The following is a 16,998-nucleotide window of genomic DNA, read 5'->3' as shown; positions in this document are numbered from 1 at the left end:
TTTGCCTTAGTATTATATAACGACATATATTATAGGAAACGTTTCAGACGAGGCAAAATATGAAAATGGCATTTGAGTGCTCTAGATATGGTAGGTATTGATTTGTCATATAATCCGGGTTAGAATGATTATTGTACCTCCATTTACAATATCATAAAGACTGTAATGAACAGTTTTAAAATGATGAGAAAGAAGTGGGTAACAGCTTACTAAGAAGTGGACCAAAAAAAGAGTTTATCTGTGATGGTTAAATATACGTATTATTATAAAAAAATTAGTATTAAAATAATATTTATGATATGATTTTGATTGATTTACAAAATAAAAATTGATATAATTTATTATTATTTAAATTAAATTAAATAAATTTACAAGTAAAATTTAAATATAATATAAATTTAATTAAAAAAGTAGTTGTAAATTGAGTTGACCTAGTTTAAGTTATTAATAACTACTCCTCTTATTTCATTTTTAAGTATTTTCTATCTTTCAATATTATAAAATTAGATAGTCTTACAAACTTGTAAATCTCTCTATTTTTTTTTTTACATTTTCAATATGATAAATGACTATGCAACAAACAAAATTTAAAATATATAATTTAAATTTAAAAATTAATACTCAAGAGAATACATAAAAAATTTAAAAATTTAGAAATATTAGATAAAAAATTAATACATAAAAAATAAATACTCCTTTTAAAAGAATACATACAAATTTAAAAAATTAATATTTAAAAGAATACATAAAAAAATTTAAAAATTTTGACCAAAATAAAAGGTTTGTATATATAAAAATTTAAATTTTTTTATTAAAATTGTTCATGTACTCTTATGAATACTAATTTTAAAATTTAAATTGAAAATGTTAGAAAAAATAAGATGTTTGTAAATTTGTTGAAGAGATTAATCACTTATCTAATTTTGTTAAAAAAAATTAACTATTTAAATAAAAAAATATGATAAAAACTATTTGTGAGTGGAGAAGTAGTTATTATTGACTTCTCTCAAGAAACTTTGGAGTTATATTTTTTTAGAAATTAGGTCGCCAACGCAAAGGTACCAATTTATTTCTAAATTTTATTTTATTTAATTTAAATTATATTATGTCTAAAAGCTACTTATAAATTGATCTAATTTAATCTAGATAGTAATAAATTGTATTTTTTTATATAGATTTTTTTGATCAAATTGAATTTTACTTGTAATTTTTTTAATTTTATCTAAATATTAATAAATTGTATCATTTTTTATTTTATAAATCAATCTAAATCATACTATATATATTATTTTAATTATAATTTTTTTAATTATACATATATCTTGTTATGTACTTTTTAAATTTTTATATATCTTAATGTAAACAAAATATAAGTAATTTTAATTTGTTTACCATATAAATAAAATATATAAAAAATAAAAAATAAAAAATATAATATAAATTATTTATATTTATAAATAAAATATTTTAATTATTTATTTATAAAAAAAATCCAACAAATTTCAATGGACTTAATTTAAAGGCTCAGAAAATAAGGGAACTAAAACATCATTTTGACTCCTCTATTGACTTCATGTTTTCCAAGCCAGCCGAAGGAAATGCACCCTTTCTCTAGGCAACCTTGGCATTATTGACTTGTCCACGATCTTCCAATCCGGTCACAAACTCATTGTGCACCCCATTACCTTTGAATCCACAGCAGTATTCTATCTTTTAATCTAAGTCCTTGGACTATTTTATATTAAATCTTAATAGTATCAGGCCAATGGTATATTGCTATGCCAATAAAGTCTTCTAATTCGGTCATAGATTCACTGTACACCCAATTACCTCTGAATTTATAGCAGTACTCTATCATTTAATCTAAGCTCTTGGCCAATGGTATACTGGTCTGCCAATAAAAGTCACCTGAAATGCTTCATATATATATATATATATATATATATATATAAAGTCATGTGCTATATAACAGAATATTAATTCAATCAAAATCAATTAATGCGCGAATATTTCTCTTCCAATTTTTAAAAGATTTTGTTACTTTTTTCGAATTTTTTGCCAAATTTTTTCGTTCTCCTTCTTGCGTTCTTTCCTTATCTTTTCGATCGTTCTCTGCATTTATCATTGCTTTTTTCTTCGTCATTTACCTGAATTTTCTCACTGTAACGCTAGCTTCATTTTATTTCGATTTTCTGGTTTCTGAAATCAAATTTTGAACTCGTTTTGAAGATAATGGATGATTCAACCTCAAATTGTCAGCTCAATCAGGGTAAAGTGAATTTTGAATCTGAGGTTTGATTTAGTTTAAGCTAATTATGATTGTCTAGTTGAATAATTCGTGAACATAGACTGTGAAATTAATGCGTGAACATAATCTGTGGATTGAATCTAATGTATTAGTTTTGATTAATTATCTGCAATTTATAGCAGACGCTCGGGTGTAGATTAGAACTTTTTGGGTGTATTTTTAGGGAGGTTTAGGTGTATTTTAGGGAAGTTTGGATGTATTTACAGTTTATGATTTTTCTTGTTATTTTTAATTGACTTGTTGTCGTTCGGGTGTATATCCGGAGTCCTTGGGTGTATTTTACTTTGATTGTTAATTTTTGATGAGGTGCAGAAATTCTATAGTATTTTCTTGTTTTTAACATGTTGTATTTTGCAGTCCCTCTCTGTTGTTGATGAGCAGCTTGTTCCGAAGGTTGGAATGACTTTTAAAAACCTTGAAGATGCTGCAAAATTTTACAAGGACTATACCAAGGCTGCAGGTTTTTCTACAAGAGTTCGTAGCACAAATAAAAAGGGAAACGAAATTAAGAATCAATTGATCACATGTAGCAGAGACGGAAAATGGAAATCTAAAATATCTCCGACTGAGAAGACAAATTTCACACCTGGTGTAAATTGTCCTGCAAGAATTTATATACACACATTGAAGGATGTTGGTGCTTAGATTATTTCGAAGGTTATGCTGCATCATTCACACCCTTGCTGTCCAACTCAAGCAGAGATGCTCAAACAGCACAGAGAACTAAGCATGTTCGTACATCGTACAATAGAGAATAACGAGGAGGCCGGTATCAGACCAAACAAAACATTCCAATCATTCGTTGCGGCAGGTGGGGGTCATCGCGAGTTAAATTTTATTGAAAAGGATGTGAGGAATTACATCACGAGAGAAGTGCAGAATGTTTCGGAATAAAAAGATACAAAGGAATTCGGAAAATGTTTATTAAAAATGAAAGAAAAGAATAAGAATTTCTTTTTTGAGCTTGAATTCGAGGATGATCAATCGATTAAGTTGGCTTTTTGGGCTGATACAAGAAGCAGAGATGCCTTTGAGTATTTCGGAGATGTTATTTCATTTGACACCACCTACAATACAAACAGGTAATAAACTATCCATGTTTATGATGCTAAATTAAGGTTGTTTTATGAATCTACAGCAGAGGTGTATATTGGATTTTTTGGGTGTATAAAATCATTTTTGGGTGTACGTAATGATTTTTCAATCTGCACTATGGTAATTTGTTTCAGTTATAATTTGGTTTGTGGTTCTTTTGTCGAGGTGAATCACCAAGGTCAGTCAACACTTCTTGGATGCTCTTTGATGAAAAACGAAGAAATTGAATTATTTAAATGGTTATTTCAATGTTGGCTTCATTGCATGGGAGGAAATGCTCCGAAAAGGATTCTCACCGATCAATGCGCATCAATGAAAAGGGCTTGAGAGGCTTGTATGCCAACAACAATTCACAGTTGGTGTATTTGGCACATCATGAAGAAGATTTCAAGCAAATTAAACGGGTACAAAGGACGTGCAAAATTTGAACAAGAAATGAGCCAAGTTATTTGGAACTCTTATAGTAAAGACTCATTTGATAGAAATTGGAATGATTTTCTGCTGAATTTTGGTCTTGTGGACAACAAGTGGCTGTCAGGTAATGTTGTTTAAAAGCTGCAGCAGAGGTGTAAATTGCATGTTTTTCGGGTGTATTTATAGTTTGTTCTTGGGTGTATTCTGCAGATCTTTATGAATACCGTCATATATGGGTTCCAATCTATTTGGATCACTACTTCTGGGCAGGGATGAGAAGCACACAAAGGAGCGAGAGCATGCATTCATTTTTTAACAAGTTTATTACTCAGAACAGCTCGCTTATTCAATTTGTCAAACAATACGATAATTGCCTCGGAAGCAAGGAGCAAGCAGAGAGAGAATCAAATGTTGTAGATTTTCATACGGTCATACCGTGTGCAACCAAATCCTCCATTGAAGCTCAGTTTCAAGATGTGTACACTCATCAAAAGTTTAGGAAAGTCCAAGCACAATTTAGAGGAAAGGCGAATTGCATCATTAGATTAATGAATTCTGCTCTAGGCTATCACTACAAGAAAAAGTAATATTTGTAACAAAAAAAAGTTGTTACAAAAAATTGAAATTTTGAAACAAAAGATTTTTGTAACAAAAAAAGGGTCTGTTGCATTATGTCCTGTTACAAAGTTTTTATAACAAAAAATGAAACTGTTACAATTCAAAGTGGTATTTTGTAACAAATTTTTCTGTTACAAAAAATCGGAAGCCGTTACAAAAGTGGTAACAAATTTTGATCTTCAAAGTATTTTTGGTGACAATCTTTTTTTCCTATCATAAAATTGTTACAAAATGTTACTTGATTTTGTAACTTTTTTTAGTTACAAAAGCAAATTAATTATTTTGTAACAATTTTTTTAATACAAATTGAATGCATAATTTACTAAATTATTTTTAAATTAACTAATATATTAACTATTCTAATAAGCAAGTCTACATTATATAATATGCAAAAACATACATAATTCAAACATGCCTCATTTAGCTAAAGTTGTTCTAAAACAAAATAACATTAGTGAGTACATTGATTAGTTCTATAAGTTATATGTCTTGCATAAGTTCAACCTAAAGTTAAAAGTTCAAACATAGATTAGTCTCTCTATGAATCAAAATATTCTTGAGCCCTCAAGGTAGCATGTGGTCACCATTTCAGCACTCTTGTAGATAAGAAAAACCGAAATAAAAGATTAGAAACAAGATATAACACTAACTATAATTTTATCCATTAAGTTTTATACAAAATGTTTAAAAAATTTTTGACAGAACCTCCCCTAAAACCTGAATATTTCCACTGTCTACGGTTCCAACAAAAACAACCAATTCACAACTTATGTCCAGCCAATATACAACCAAATTTATCAAACCAAATAATAGGACATTTGTCATTTTTCAACTATGACACAAGTAAAATGTGATAAATAGATCCATATACAAATTAAACTATACTAATAAAATAGAAATCATCTAGGAAAATGTATTAAAACTATAAGTAATTTTAAGAGTACCTTTAGGGCCTAGTTTCCCAAAGCGCGCTATGAAAGGGTTCACCACAGCTTGTTGAGCTTCCAATTGAGCTTTCATTTGAGCTAATTCTTCCTCTTGCCGTGTTCGTTGCTCTTCAAGTTTTTTTTAGCACATCTATTTCCTTTGTTAACTCCTCACGGTCTTGCATTGCCTCTTGAAGTTGTGCTTGAATTCTTAACTTAGATTTTGAAGCCTTTATGCCATAACTTGCACCACTTTTCTCACCTCTCACAAGTAAAAAAGCTTCATTTGGAGTGAGAGGATTTTACTTTCTTCACTATATCTCTTAATATCATTGTCTTTAACTTTAACCTTTCTTAGAGGCAACTTATATTCCTTTTCATTTTCTAAGTTTGTCTAATCTAAAACCATGTTGGTAAGGTAACTCTAGAGATCTTAATCTTTAATTTAAGTTAGATTTTACTGAATTTGGATTAGAATTGAATTTTATACAAATTTTAAAATTCTGGTGTTGCATGTACGAAAATTCGGAAAACAGACAGTAACCATATTTTTTTATAAATTCCATAATAATTTCAATTCTAATTCGTTGCTTCTAAATTTTGGTGAGATTACAATCAACATCCCTAAGTTTCAGAATCCACAAGTTTCAGGTTCATATCACTTCATTTGATTAATTAATTATCAATTGGAAGTGGAGCTCTGTTTTCATAAACTAGTTCAGAGTTTCCAGCAAATAACCGACCTTCCAAGTGACTTATCTAAGTCTACAAAATATATATGAACATGAAACTTGTACTCACTTAAAATAGATTGATATATCTTTAAAAGCCTTTTGAAATCAACTCAAAATTCTGTTTAAATTAAAAGTTATAGCGTCAGAAAGTTGGTACTGCAGAACCAGAAAACCAAAAAAATCTGCAGCAACTACTAAACTTCAAAAAATCATATCTTCCAAACCACTTGGCCAAATTCCCTGAAATTTTTATGAAATTTTCAGGACACACTAAATATTTACAAAAAAATAATTTAATCTAAAAATTAGGTCTGGACTGCTCCCAAAAAGTTATTCGTTCTGCTGCCAATTATGCAGATTTCTGCAGAAATTCTGCACAAAGTATTTCCAACAACCTCACATACCAAATCCTATATTCAAGCCTAGGATTCATCTAAAACCACATTACTAACTTTCTTTTGACTAACCAAAGTTGTCCAAGAACTCTTAATTCAATATATCACAATTTCATATCATAGGTGCAAAGTAACCATATTATCACAACATCTATTCTTCAGCATCTCATCTATAACAACATATCTCAAGTTCTAATTCATCAAATCAATTTCCAGCAGCCATAGCAACATTCCATACACAAAATCAACATCAACAAGTACTAGTAGCAAGTATAACTTTAAAATACACAACATCGTCAATAATTACTACATTAAATAATTAAACCAATCACCAACTACAGCCATGATTCAACTCAATTCCAACAATTATTCACACAAAGCAACCATAAACTATTTGCAGTTACTCATTTAATTTTATTGGCATTCATAACTTAAAACATTTTTTTTTCAAAACAAACCCCCTACCTCAGCTAGTCGAACTCAGAAATTAAATATGACAAACTCTCTTTTGTTCTAAATTTGCAGCAGCGGTGGCATTCCAACATAACCAGAATAGCAATAGTGTCAATTTCCTAAGGCAGCGACGATGGTTGCACCAGGACAAAGGATTCGAATTGAATAGAAATCAAGAGTAAACACAACTCTGGAAATTTAGGACAAGGAATATACTAAATCAAATCGTTCACAAGCATGGCAGTGACAAATTGAAGTGTGTAAATGAAACAGAATTAAATAAAAGAATAGACCAGAACCAGAACAGTAATTGTGCTACCGGCAACAACAGCAATGATGTCCTCCTTCAAGTTTGACGATGGAAGAACAACAGCTCTAATAGCAGCTAACTCCGGCGGCAACAGGACATGACGGAGTCAAACCCTAGCAGTGGCAGTGGCGGTTTGACGGCGTGAAGGCATGGCGGCACGGAACAGGGCCTCGCTCCTACCCTGGTCCTTTGCGTTTGTCTCTCTCTCTTCGCGAAACCCGCACACTGCAACAACCACGGCGGCAACATTGAAGCTCCAGCAGCGATGGGGGCAAGGCGGCGGCGCAGGCAGCAACGCTTCCCTCTTCTCCGCTATCTCTTCTCCCTCGATGACTCCTCCCTCTCTCGCAACGCCGGCGCAGCAGCCTTCTCCTTCCTCTATTTCCCTCACTCTCGTATCTCTCTCTCTCTTTTCTTTCTTTCTTTGGATTTATGTTGCTGGGTATTAACATTTTGAAAGAAAGGAAAGCGGTGTGGCGGTGATGGAAGGCTGAACGTGGCTAATTGAAGATTGAACAAGTAGTGGAGGGGGGGTTTACATGTGTATGGATTGGATAGAAGGGGTTAGGGTTTCAACTTGGGGATTATGGTTTTGTATATGAAATTGGGAATTTTAGATAATTTAATAATTTTCATAAAATTAGGGTAATAGAGTAATTGAAAACTAATTGAATCTAATACTAATATTTATAAAAATATTTATTTAATTATGAACTTAATTTATTTTTAAATAAACACTCTAATTTAATAATTAGAGATAATGAAATTAATTTTTTTTAAAATTATAAAATAATGTTTAAAATATAATTATTCAAATTAGCGTATATAAAATCCTCATTGTTTTTAAATCACTACAACTTTAAATCAATAATAAAAAAGTACTCAATTAATATAAAAATTTCTAAAAATATGTTCTCAAATAAATAAAATAAATCATAAATAATTTATTATTAATTTTTCAAAATATGAGATCTTACAACTGCACTACTAAGCTTTTTTTTTCTTTCAGCTTTCAGTAATGTAGTTTTTTTTTCTTTTATATTTATTTACTTTTATTTATATTTATAATTTAACTTAAAATTTCTTTAAGTTACATGAATTAAATTTTAATTAATTTTAAAATTTGATTATTAATAAAAATTGTATATTAATTTTTTAGAAGAATCTAAAATAATATTTATAATTTTTAAAATTTAATTTTTGAAACAAAATGAAATTATTTTGAAAAAAATATATACACAAATTTTTTTATTCTTAAAGTATTTAACATTTTGAAAAAAAAATTATTCTAAAATATACTTATATTTTGTGACAAATAATTAACTTGTTATAAACAATATTAAATTTTGTGACAAATTAAATTTTTGTTACAAAACAATTAGAGTTTTTGAAACAGAAAGATGTTCTGTTACAAAATAATTAGAGTTTTTGAAACAAAAAAAATATTTTGTTACAAAATATTTTGAATTTTTGCAACTTATTTTTTTGTTACAAAATATTACTATATTTTGTAACAAAACACCATCTCGTTACAAAAACTAACATTATTTGTAACAAAATAAAACAGGTTGTTACAAAATATTATCATGTTTTGTAATAACTTGTTTTCTTTGTTACAAAACATTATTCTTTTGTGACAATCACTAATTATTGTTACAAAATACTATTTTTTTGTAACAATTTTAAATTTGATACAAATTTTTTGTTACAAATGTTCTATTTTCTTGTAGTGTATTCAGTATACGAAGTTGGAGAACAAGTTTCCAACTCAATATTCAACAAGTTTGTGGTTACTTACGACTCAGTAGCAGCCGGGTAAAATGTCAATGCTGATTATTCGAGTCAAGAGGGATATTGTGCCGTCACGCACTAAGTGTGTTAAGCTTTGAACGAGTAAGCCAAGTGTCATCGAGATATATATTGAAACGATGGAGCAAGAAGGTAAAGAGGCGACACACACACATCAAGAGCAGCCACGATGAGCCATTGTTGGAGCCAAGAAGCACGAGGTTTGATGAATTGGTTTTTCGTTCGCAAAATATTTGCGAATTTGCATCAGAATCGGAGGAATTGACTGCCATTCTGCACCGTGCGTACGATAAGGTCATGGTTGAGATGAAAGAACTGAAAGCCAAAAGGAAGGAGACATGTTTGTTATCTCATGAAGACGCCAACTTGGAATCCGTTAACGAGCTTCAAAGTCCTCTAAGGATTCGAACAAGGCACTACTAGAAATTTATTTATTACAGACGGATATTTCCGACGGATTTTATCCTATGAAAAACAGACAGATTTTCTGATGGATTTTCCATCGGTAACAAAAAGAATGAATTTGCACAAATTTAACCGACAGATATAAAAATTCATCTATAATTTCCTCTGTAATATTGCCGCCTATTTTATGAAAATTAATTATTGAGAAAATCTGTCGGTAAGACTAAGAGAATTAGTAACCTTATGTTTCTCTTTTTATCGAGGGTTAGTTAGGTTTCGAGCTCCCCTTCTCATACACATACATAGCTCACAGAGAACGCCTCCTCCATCTCTTCCCGATCGTCCCTCCATCATCGTCGTCGTCATCTGTGGCCTCGCCTCCACCACTCCTTCGATTTCTTCTTCCACCTTCACTCTCTCACTTCTCTTACTGTTCAATTCCTTGAGCGACGATCTATTTTTCTGAACAATTTTCCCGTCGGTGAACGTATCTCTGTTTTCTTCTGAGCTCGTTCCGATTCACAGCCATGAATTGTAAGTGCTTTCTGCGTTATTTTCCCCCTTTCTCCTTCAATTTTCCATGGAATTGCTTCCTGCATGTTTTTACTCCACCTTAATTTAGATCTAATGTTGTTTCATTCAATCTTATTAATGTGTATTTTAATTTGCTTTTTCATTCAATCTTATTGATTTATTAAAAATTTGTGTTGGCGGTAGCATATGTTATAGAAGATTGGATACAATTATATCAGCTGGATATATACCAAGCTCAAAGTGTTAGGTAATTTTAACTACTTTGATCAAATGCAAAACATTTTCTCAAATTCCAAGTGGATCAGTTTATTTTATGTAATTCTATTGTAGGTGTGATGCTAAGAGCTTGGAAGATGCACTGATCAAGTGTGTGATGGTAACACCTGAGGAGGTCATTATAAGAACCCTTGATCCTGTTGCAGCTGTTGGTAGCAGGGATGCATTAGCCAAATTCTAAATCTGTCATTGGAGTTCTTGATATCTATGGGTTTGAAAGTCTTAAATTTAATTTATTCAAGCTGTTGGTAGCAGGGATGCAAATGATGCATTTGTTCTTCTATGAATTTGAATTGAATAGTTGAATTTGTTGTAAGCTCTTGCTAGCTGATGGCTAGTTGATATTGTACAATTTATCATGGCACTTGCTTTCTAACAAGGTTGCAAGTTCTTGTAACTTTGTAACTCCATCACTTTGTGGCGGTGGCAAGAGAAGAGATGGTGCTGGCAGAGTTAGAGTTGGCCGAAAAGGGGTATGTAAAATCTAAATTCCAAATAAGTTTATGCAGTTTATGAGGGACTTTAAATTTTGATAAACAATCCTTGCTTCTCATAGGAAACAGGCAATGAGAATGTCAACAGCATTTTGCATAACAGGATGGTTAGCCCTCTTTTTTTCAAAGGTATGAATCTCATGCAATATGTAAATTCATCTCCTAAAAAAAGGTTATCAAAATTGAAATGAGGTTCAATTTGTTATTTTGTTTGCTTCAAGATCCTTACTCACTTGACTTTGGAAGATTTTTCACAGGATATGGAATTGGAGTTATCTCATATGTGGTAATTAACTATAGTATATTATAATATTATAAATATTTTTCTTTTCCTAATTAGAAGCTTTGATAGAAAGCTATATCTTATGTTAGCAAAATGGAACAGGTTCCTATATATATAGCTGAGATAGCACCAAAGAATCTTCGAGGTGGACTTGCAACAATAAATCAGGTAGGAAAACATTAAGAATGATCATATTACTTGTTTGATGATTAAAATGTTGAAGCACACCATTGGAGTGAATTTTGGTCTTAACTTCAATTGTATTGCAGCTTATGATTGTTATTAGAGCTTCAGACTCATTCTTAATAGGAATTGTCATAACTTGGAGACAACTAGCTCTGGCAGGTAAACCATAATTAATATCATTAGCTTTAAAGTTTAATTTTCTGCATAAGGACTATTGTGAAGAAAAAGGGTCTAACTTGAAGGGTTTGGTTTGAAAATTGAAGGACTTGTTCCATGCATTTGCTTGCTGATTGGTTTGTGCTTTAAATTTATGGAATTTCTATAAGCACTGGCTTTACTCAAGTGGATGGTTGTGTTTTGCCTTCACCAAGGGTATTTAATATTTCTTTTTGTCATTGTGCTCTTGAAACTTGTTTATTGTGTGTTGCCTTGTTGTTCTATTTGAACTTGGTGACCTGAGGTTGTCTTAATTATGACTTGGAAGGTCACTTGTTCGAGAAATAATTTTTCTCATTTAGCAAATGCTCTAGTAACTTGTTTTTTCTTGACTCCAACATGAAACTAAATGAAAGTCCTTTTTAAAAATCCTTTGTGTGGAATATGGATTTACATGAAAAAATTCTCTTTTTGCAAGCCTTTGTGTGGAATGTGAATAATATACAGCTTATGTTAAATAACTAAGCCTTTCACAAAATAAATATTAAGCTCAAAATGCTTGGTTCGAGTGCTGAATTAGATTAGCTAACATTTTCATAGCACTTGCATTATCACAATAAAGAGTTGGTGTGCTAGAATGCTTGAAACCAAGTTCAAAAAGAAGATTTTGTAACCAAATAAGATAAGTGGTTGCTGCTGCCAGACTTCGAAACTCTGATTCAACACTGGACCTACTTATAACATGTTGCTTTCGACTTGACCATGCTAACAGATTTCTCACAAGAAAGACACAATAACCAGATGTAGATCTTCGATTATAAATGTCAGAAGCCCAATCTGCATCAGCAAAACTAAAAATTTGAAAATTAGCTGATGGATGAAACAATAAACCATGATCTATTGAACTGGCCAGATATCTTAATATTCTTTTCACTGATTTCCAGTGAGTTATCAACGGATTTTGCATGAATTGACTAACTTTGTTAACAGAGAAAGACAATTCAGGCCTTGTTAGGGTACAATATTACAAGGCACTAATAGAAGGATCTGGATAGGACTCAGAGCCATGTTTGGATAGTTTTTCAAAGGACAGCATTGGAGTTGGTATAGATTTAGCATCAGTCATGTCTTCTCTGTATAGTAAATCTCTAATGTACTTATTTTCGCTCTTTTGGATTTGCCTTGCTGCTTTATTGAGCTTTTGATTACTTTTTTATTCAGCAAAGTGGAATGGTTAGTTTTTACCAGATTGCTTTTTTATGTTGATGTGACTCCTATTCTTAGATTATTTTTTTGATGTCAAGGTCCTTTTCTTCTCACACTTCTAGGCTGTCATTTACAGGCACAGGCAATGAAAGAGCAAGCTCAACTGAGGGAGAAAATGGCATACCAATACAAGCTTGGTAACTTTGAGGTGAGAATCCCAAATTAAACTATTTGAGGCTCTTTGGTTGGTTTTAATGGTTCTGCTTGTTTATTTGTAATTTTGTCACTATAGGCTGCTGCTGCAATCCAGAGAAGGTTGGATCCTGATGCTGCTTTATAGTTGGATATAGCTTCCATGAATAAATATTGAGAAAAGAGATTTCTGATCAAAGAAATTACTTGACTCATTGACTGGTCAATTATGTAATCACTAGATATACAATGCTTAATTAATTGCTGATCTAGATATCCACAACAAAGAGATTCATTGGCTACTACCTTTTAAACATTTTGCCTAATGAGTAGATTTACTTCTTTGCTAGCAACTCAAGACAAAAAATGATTCTTTTGTTGATTATAAAAATATTGTGCTACAGTCACAGGATAGATTGAATGGGTTGAATCAAGGAGGACCAAGACAAAGAGCAGAAGCTTTGGCTGCTTTAAACTCTGCATTTAAATCATCATCCGGAACCAAAAGTTCTAGCCCTAAGACAACTGGAAGAAGTCAAGGATCATAAAGAGTAGCAGCAGTAGCTGCTCTCTCTCAAGTTCTTACTGTTGAGAAGAAGAAACAATCACCTGATTCTTCTCTTGTGGCAACCAGAAGTCCTGTTGTGGAAACTAGCACTTCCGGTGAGAAATATAGCTCTTATTGTCCAAGTTAAATGTGTCGCAAAAGAAAGATTAGCTATTATGAGAAGATTAATCTATATTCTAAATTCGTGAGATCAAGAATATTTGTCAGCAATGTTCCATCCTTGTGTGCAAATCTCGCTGTTCTGAATTACTTCTGGTTTAGTTTAGCTTAGCTGTTTCTCCATATAATCACCTTTGCATTTCTTGGCAGGTCATACGAAGTGGAATCCCCAACTTCTGTGCAGTTGCATTAGCTCTTAATGAGTTAGGGTATGTCCGAAGTTGATTATTCCTCCCCTTCATTTTTATTGTCAATACTTGGTTAGAAGTTTAATATTGTGGTTTGTTAGTTTTCCCTGTTGATTTTGATTAATCGGGACACACAATTTTGTTATTCGTTTCTTATTTTCCTTCCATGAATTACTTCCTTCATTATTAGCTAATATGTTCTATTATGCCTTAGTGTTCTTTGTTCCTGGTTTAAGGATTGCAGATTTGTTTTAGCTTTGATTAGTTTCTAAGCATTCCTTGTTTTCACTTTAAGGATTGCAGATTGGTTTTGGCTTTTGAATAGTGTCTAAGCATCCTCAACCCCCTAAAATAAAACATTAGTTGCTTTGTGGTGCAGATACAAAGCAGTTGGCATTAGACTGGACTCTGGTGACCTTGCCTATTTGTCTTGTCAAGCTAGGAAGATCTTTTGCTGCATTGAAAAGGAATTCGCGGTGTCTGGCTTTGGGAAGACTAGTATTACAGCTAGTAATGATCTTAATGAGAAAACTTTAGATGCTTTAAATAAACAGGTAATTCTCACTAAAAACTGGAAATTATATAGATCCAAACAATACTAAGAATTTTAGTTAATAAATGAAAGAAAAATCAAGTATAAAAAGCTACTCAATAAGACTAAGAACAAAGTGGATTCAAGTCAAGATGAATAGTATTGTCATGAAATCTCAAACTTATACTATTTTAATTAATGGAAGTAACATCAAAATTAGAATTTTTACTCCTGTGGATGTAGAGTAAACTGATTGATAATGCTCACTGTTAAATAACTAGAACATTTTGGCCTTATGGTATGCCTTGCATTAGATTAAATTTCTACATTCTTGTTTATTAGTTATTTTAATGAGATAGGGCATCTTTACTATTAGGCTTATACAATTAAGTTGACTTTTGATGGGTTTGAAAGAGATTATATATCCAACTTTACTGTTTGCCTGGTTTTCAGTTTCAAGTGGTGTGACTGAATTTCCAATGCACATATGTGATATCATGTTCTTGAGACTACACTTTAGGCTCTCATGTTCTTGCTTTTCTTCTTGTGTTGATGTTGAAAATGCAATTTTCACAGTGGATAGAGCAAGCTTCTGAACCCAACAAGGAAGCAGTTATTAAAGCAGTGTTGTTGGTTGGAGTTCCAGGAGCAGGAGGATTTGATGCTGTCTTTGCTGTTACTTTGGGAGATTCAAGCAGCAATGTGACAAAAACATAGAGCTCACTCAATGTTCTTGCCCTTCTGGTTAAAGAAGATCCTTGTGGCGTTTCTTTAGAAAGTGCTGACCCTAGAACAAATGAAATCACTTCAGCTGTATCTTCAATTCATATTGAATAATTTATTGTAAATATTGTTTATTTTTAATACGATGAATTTTTTTTTGAAATATTGTAAATATTCGAATATAAATTAGATAAAAATTTGTATTAAATTTATATTTATTTTGTATGAAAAAAGTTTATTTTGTAATTAGAAAAAGTAAAAAAAAATTCTATTTTACCTTACAGACGGATTTACAGACGGAATTTTTGTCTGTAATCATGATTTTTCAAAGTTTAAATTACAGATGAAAAATCTGTCAGAAAATCCGTCTGTAATTACAGACGGATTTTCGTCGAAAAATCTGTCTGTAGTTACAGACGAAAAATCTGTCGGAAAATTCGTCTGTAATTACAGACGGAAAATCCGTCTAAAAATCCGTCTGTAATTACAGACGGAAAATCTGTCGGAAAATTCGTCTATAATTACAGACAGAAAATTCGTCTGTAAGTTTGTCGCCTTCAGGAAATGGAGGGAGAATTTACAGAGGGAAAATCCGTCGGTAACTAGTAAAAATTCGTCGGAAATTTTCCGACGGAAAAAAAAATTCGTCGGTAAATAATTTCCGACGGGGCTTTTACAGAGGGACAAAATCTGTCGGTAATTTCGTCGGTAACCAAAAATCCGTCTGTAATAAAGACTAAATCTGTCTGTAAATCTGTCTGTATTAATCCATTTTCTAGTTGTGAGGGGACGTCCAAAAAATAAGCTAGGTTCAAAGTAGGACAAACAGATTGCAAATGCCTCAAAGAAGAAGAAAACAAAAGATCTAAACTAGGTAAAAGTGATGTTCTGTAAACTTATGGTGATTGATTTTAATTTTCTTCTTAATATTTTTGCTAATATGTGAGTTTATGATATCCAGTTAAACCTCTTTGATGCTGCATCCGTGGTGCATCCAAATTCCAGCCAATATCAAGGACGTGTTATGAATTATCAGTTCAGGGAACCAGCAGTAGTGGATAGTTTTTTGGGTGTATAGTTACAGAATATGGGTGTAAACCATAGTTTTTCTTGGGTGTATTTCTGATTTTTTTGTGCTTGATATTTTACATATATATACATATATTTCAGAATTTGCTGTTTATGTTATAAATTATTGTATTTTTATTATGGTTTAGGGTTTAGTTTTTAGGATTTTAGGGTTTAGGATTTTAGGTTTTAGGGGTTAGGGTTTAGGTTTTAGGGGTTTAGGGGCTTAGGGTTTAGGGTTTAGGGTTTAGGATTTAGAGTTTTAGGGGTTTAGGGATAAAGCATCAGGGAGATAGAAGACCGATGTATATATTACTTTCCTTTGGTGTAAAATGAGATATTATGGGTGTAAAATCAATGATCATGGGATAAAGGTTTGAGTGTATATTCAACTTTTTTTGGGGGTAAAATGTCAGGTTATGGGTGTATATTTGATTTGATGTTGTCCTTCATACTATAGTACCTATAATTCAGATATTTTGAATATAACAGAGATAGTTTAATAATGGAAATTTTTTTTTACTTATAATTGTCAAATTTTTACAGCATTTGTTCAATTTCTTACAATACTATATAACAGTAACAGTTACATTAATCAGTGTCAATATCATTAGAGTCTATCTGACAATATGGACTCAATAACAATGAGGATGGCCTGGACAGTCTTATTGCTTCACTTCCCCTAATGGCTTCAGCTTTGTCTTGATTCATTTCATGGAATAGAATCCGGGAAGCATATTCTACTCTATAGTGGTCCACCTCGTCCTGAAGTTTAAAAGAATTTTCTTTTTAATCAACTATGTTAATTTAGTAAGGTAATATAGAGTTATATAGTTTTTAAACACAATTACCTGGGTCCAGTTGTCCCACTCATACTTCCCCCTTTTAACGTTTTCAAGCTGAATTATCTCAAGCCACTTCATTACATAAATAGCACAGTCATAGTTGAAAAACAAGAAAAAAAAA

The 16,998-nt window shown here is 31.6% G+C and overlaps 1 protein-coding gene across 16 annotated transcripts; it reads left to right on the top strand.

Annotated features, from left to right (window-relative positions):
• The first annotated feature begins 9,680 nt into the window (after window positions 1-9,680).
• Window positions 9,681-15,176, top strand: LOC112796146 (sugar transporter ERD6-like 16). 16 transcript variants are annotated; one of them, XM_072235018.1, is made up of 14 exons: window positions 9,681-10,001; window positions 10,185-10,248; window positions 10,332-10,750; window positions 10,834-10,900; window positions 11,029-11,057; window positions 11,157-11,222; window positions 11,324-11,399; window positions 12,387-12,500; window positions 12,739-12,810; window positions 12,895-12,917; window positions 13,199-13,457; window positions 13,672-13,730; window positions 14,089-14,263; window positions 14,818-15,176. In XM_072235018.1, the coding sequence occupies exons 4-8, from the start codon at window positions 10,876-10,878 to the stop codon at window positions 12,449-12,451; spliced, it is 261 nt and encodes an 86-aa protein (XP_072091119.1). In that variant the 5' UTR covers window positions 9,681-10,001; window positions 10,185-10,248; window positions 10,332-10,750; window positions 10,834-10,875; the 3' UTR covers window positions 12,452-12,500; window positions 12,739-12,810; window positions 12,895-12,917; window positions 13,199-13,457; window positions 13,672-13,730; window positions 14,089-14,263; window positions 14,818-15,176. The 16 variants fall into 16 exon arrangements, 14 of the variants coding, with proteins under 14 accessions (XP_072091119.1, XP_072091116.1, XP_072091117.1 ...); XM_072235015.1 differs by having other exon boundaries at window positions 10,993-11,057; XR_011880907.1 differs by lacking the exon at window positions 12,387-12,500 and having other exon boundaries at window positions 11,018-11,057.
• Window positions 15,177-16,998: the final 1,822 nt, after the last annotated feature.

The sequence above is a fragment of the Arachis hypogaea genome, chromosome 4 (genome assembly GCF_003086295.3).
Source record: "Arachis hypogaea cultivar Tifrunner chromosome 4, arahy.Tifrunner.gnm2.J5K5, whole genome shotgun sequence".
In the NCBI taxonomy this organism is placed as follows: Eukaryota; Viridiplantae; Streptophyta; class Magnoliopsida; order Fabales; family Fabaceae; genus Arachis; species Arachis hypogaea.
The sequence above is the reverse complement of the archived record's forward strand: the minus strand, read 5'-3'. Positions and strand labels throughout refer to the sequence as shown.